The 4,020-nt window shown below is 32.9% G+C and overlaps 1 protein-coding gene across 1 annotated transcript; it reads right to left on the bottom strand.

Annotated features, from left to right (window-relative positions):
- On the bottom strand, positions 2,126-3,463 carry LOC107611130 (uncharacterized mitochondrial protein AtMg00810-like). The gene is made up of 2 exons (XM_016313090.1): positions 3,382-3,463; positions 2,126-3,339 (listed from the first exon to the last, which is right to left on the bottom strand). The coding sequence occupies exons 1-2, from the start codon at positions 3,461-3,463 to the stop codon at positions 2,126-2,128; spliced, it is 1,296 nt and encodes a 431-aa protein (XP_016168576.1).

The following is a 4,020-nucleotide window of genomic DNA, read 5'->3' as shown; positions in this document are numbered from 1 at the left end:
TAATTAAATTAATTCTTCAAAAAAATTATAATATTATATGTGTATAGAAAAAAATTATTTATTTTCATAAATACAAAAATCAATTTAATAGTGAGTTATTTGTCTTCTGATAAAACAATTTTGGTGCATTATCATTTCAGCTCATCACATTAGTGGTATTTAGTGTACCAATCAATAGTTATTAAAAGACTTATTATTTAACAAAAATGAGACCAAATTATTTAAAATTGTACCAAATTATTTACAGAAATAATTGTTTCATATCAAATAAATTTTATTCTACTTAAAAATTAGAATTCTTTTGTAAATAATATTTTAAATGCTAAATAATTATAATAGATATAATCTTAATAACATAAACAGGAGAAATGAAATAAAAGGAGGAGGTTGTCTAGTCTAGGAAGAGGACGACGATAGATTTTTATTTTCTGATCAAAATAAATTTTATTTTGTTATATTTAAATGTAAAAAAATAAAATAAAATGTTGAAAAAAAAAAAAGAGATAACAACAAAAAAAATGAAGAAAGTTAATATTTAGTTGTTTTAGACTTTTAGCTAAAATTTATGATTGGTATGATTTTTGTTTGGCTTAATATAAAAAGAACGTAATTCTAATTGTTAATTACATTTTAAGCAGACAAATTATTTCATGTGTTGTCAGTTATCAATTAAAGATATAACAGTTTTTAGACTTAGGCTTGGCAAAAATAGCATACAAGTTACCACTTGTCACTTAAAAACTAAGCCACCCTATTTCTATAGGTATAAATATTTTTATCAATCTATACCATAGCATTGACCATAAAATATAGCTTAACTCATTTCAATTAAGTGTCTATGATTTCTTTTAGCTAATTTATTTTGCTCAGGTGTATATGGGCATGAAAATCTATTATGTATGCCTTTTTATGTGAAAATTCAATAAAATAGTTTGAGGTATATTCAATTCTATTGTCAATTTGAAGTTCTCTAATCTTATAGTTTGTTAAGTTTTCAATATATGCATTTTATTGAAGAAAAACATGATATACTTCAAATTTGTTAACTAACAAAAATGTACAAAAATACCTAGTGTAAGCATCTATGAAAGTAACATAATACCTATAACCTAAATGCGAAATAATTGGTGCATGGCTCCAAACATCTGAGAACACAAGCTGTAAAGGTGAGTGAGACTCAGTAATAGAGCCAGTAAATGGCATCTTATGCATTTTGGTATTTGCACAATTTTCACAAACTCTAAATAACAACTCCAAATTAGTATTATTGATATCTTTCAAGGAAATGTTACACTGTTTTAAGGCTAATTATTTAATTCTGGTGGTTGAGTGCCCAGCTTCTTATGCCACAAATCAAAGAAAGAATAATGCAAAGAATATAAAGAAGGAAACATATTATCAGATGTTGATTGAGGAACACAGATATTGATAAATTTGTACAGTTCTCTATTTTTAAACCCCTACAAAAGAATCTTTTGAGTGAATTCACATTTTACAACACAATATGATACATGAAATTGAAAATAGACTTTATTATGTTTTGCAAATTTCTTAACATTAATTAAATTATTTGTTATTTCAGGTGTATGTATAAATTTTTGTAGTGAAAATCATCTCTTAGAGTCTATAGAATATAACAACGCATGATCAATATGTGTAATAAGGATACTAATAAAATTGTGAAAGAATAGGAAAATAAAAGAATTGTGAAAGAAGAAGATGAAGAAATTTTATTGATTGTTGATTGAATGAATTGTAAACTATGAAGGTAAAACTAAGTATATATAAAGTATTGGCCTATGAAAGATAAAAGTAGATAAAGATAAGATAGAGATAAAGACAAAGATAACTATAAGATAAGATAAAGAGAAAATTATAATTTAATTTGTGTATTCTGTTGGGCTGAATTTGTGGGCCGTGAGACGTCTTTATTGTTGTCATGGGTTAAGGTGGAAGAGTGGTTTAATACGCCCCCAGAAGCTGGAGGATGAAAGATGTCAAGAACACTAAGCTTATGCAGATTAAGATGGAAGGGTCGAGGAGACAAAGGCTTGGTGAAGATGTCAGCTAGTTGCCCAGAAGAGGGAATTAGGAGAAGTTTCATCACTCCAGCTTGAGCTTTTTGTCAAACCAAGTGACAATGAACCTCTAAATGTTTAGTTCGTTCATGAAAAACCGGGTTAGCAGCAATATGAAGAGTACTCTGATTATCACAATATAAAACTGGTGGGCGGATAGGAGAGATGCGTAAAAATTGTAACACATTTAGTATCCATTGAACTTCACAAGTTGTGTTGGCAAGTGCACGATATTCTGCTTCCGTGGATGAGCGGGCAACGGTGGTTTGTTTCTTGGTCTTCCAAGAGACTAAAGAACTGCCTAAGAAGAAACAATAACCTATTAAAGATCGCCTAGTGTCAGGACATCTGGCCCAATCAGAGTCACTGAAGCTGAGAAGCTGAATTTCTGATTCCCTTGGAAAGAAAAGTCCTTTGCTGGGACTAGTTTTCAAATATCGTAACACATGTTTGGCAGCTTGAAGATGAGATTTAGTAGGAGATGCCATGAATTGACTTAATTGTTGAGTGGCATACATGATGTCCGGTCGAGTAGTGGTAAGATAGATAAGACGGCCAACCAAACGACGATATACAAAAGGGTCGGATAGCAGGGGGTTTTTGTCATGATATAGTCTTGTGGTACTATCCATTGGAACAGAGGCAGGTTTAGCACCTAATAAACCAGAATCCTCCAAAAGATTAAGACAATATTTTCTCTGAGATAAGCAAATTTCCTTCTCTGATTGAGCAACCTCAATACCCAAAAAATATTTTAATGGGCCCAAGTCTTTAATTCGGAAGTGTTGGTGCAAAATAGACTTAATGGCAGCAAGTTCAGAAATAGAATTACCAGTGAGAACAATGTCATCAACATAGACTAAAAGGATAGAAATTTGATCACCAATAAATTTGACAAATAAACTATAATCAGATGAGGTCTGCTGATATCCATGAGATAGCAAAAGATGAGAAAGTTTGTCATACCACATACGACTAGATTGCCGTAAACCATACAGTGACTTTAGTAGCTTACAGCATTGATTCGGTTGAGGAGATATAAATCCGGGTGGCAGAGTCATATAAACATCCTCAGAAAGATTCCCATGTAAGAAAGCATTATTGACATCCAACTGATATATAGGCCAATGCTTCATAGAGGCCAATGCCAAAACTAATCTGATGGTGGCAGGCTTGACAACAGGGGAAAAAGTTTCCAAGAAATTAACACCTTTAGTTTGAGTGAACCCTTTAGCCACAAGGCGTGCTTTATATCGATCAACTGAACCATCAGGCTTGCGTTTGATGCGATAGACTCATTTACAACCAACCGGCTTAACCCCTGCAGGGCAATCAACAAGACGCCAAGTTTTGTTCAGCTCAAGAGCATCCAACTCATGTTTCATAGTACTACGCCAATTAGAGTATTGATTGGCGTCCTTAAAAGACTTTGGCTCAACGTCAGAATGTAAAGATAAAAGAAATTTTTTATGTGAAGATGAAAGAGAAGAAAAAGACATGACTGAAGATAAAGGATACTTGCACTTTGAGGGAGATTGATTTGTAAAGATGAGAGAGGAATTACACAAGTAATTAGAGAGATATACTGGAGGTCGGTGAGGCCGGTCGGAATGACGAGGATGGGGTTGCTCAGGCGGTGAAGAAGGTGACGGGGGATGAGAAGGTGATGGTGGACTGGTGTCTAGTGTTGAAAGTGATTCGATGGTCATGGGTTCAACTTGGTTAGGAAATGATAGTGAGGAAGAAGGAGAGGTTGTTGGAGAAAATAAAGAACTAGGTGGAGTTGGGTCAATGGGTATAGGTGAGGGTTCAACTGGAAGACTAACTGAATCTTATTTTTGAGAAGGTGTGTTTGGCAATGTTGGGCTGAGTGTCTAGAATTGGACATTTTTTGTGACTAAGGAAAAGATCTTTTCATAAAAAATCATGTTTCTAGAAATTT

Source organism: Arachis ipaensis, chromosome B08 (assembly GCF_000816755.2).
Source record: "Arachis ipaensis cultivar K30076 chromosome B08, Araip1.1, whole genome shotgun sequence".
NCBI classification, from domain to species: Eukaryota; Viridiplantae; Streptophyta; class Magnoliopsida; order Fabales; family Fabaceae; genus Arachis; species Arachis ipaensis.
This window is presented reverse-complemented; position numbering and strand designations above follow the sequence as displayed.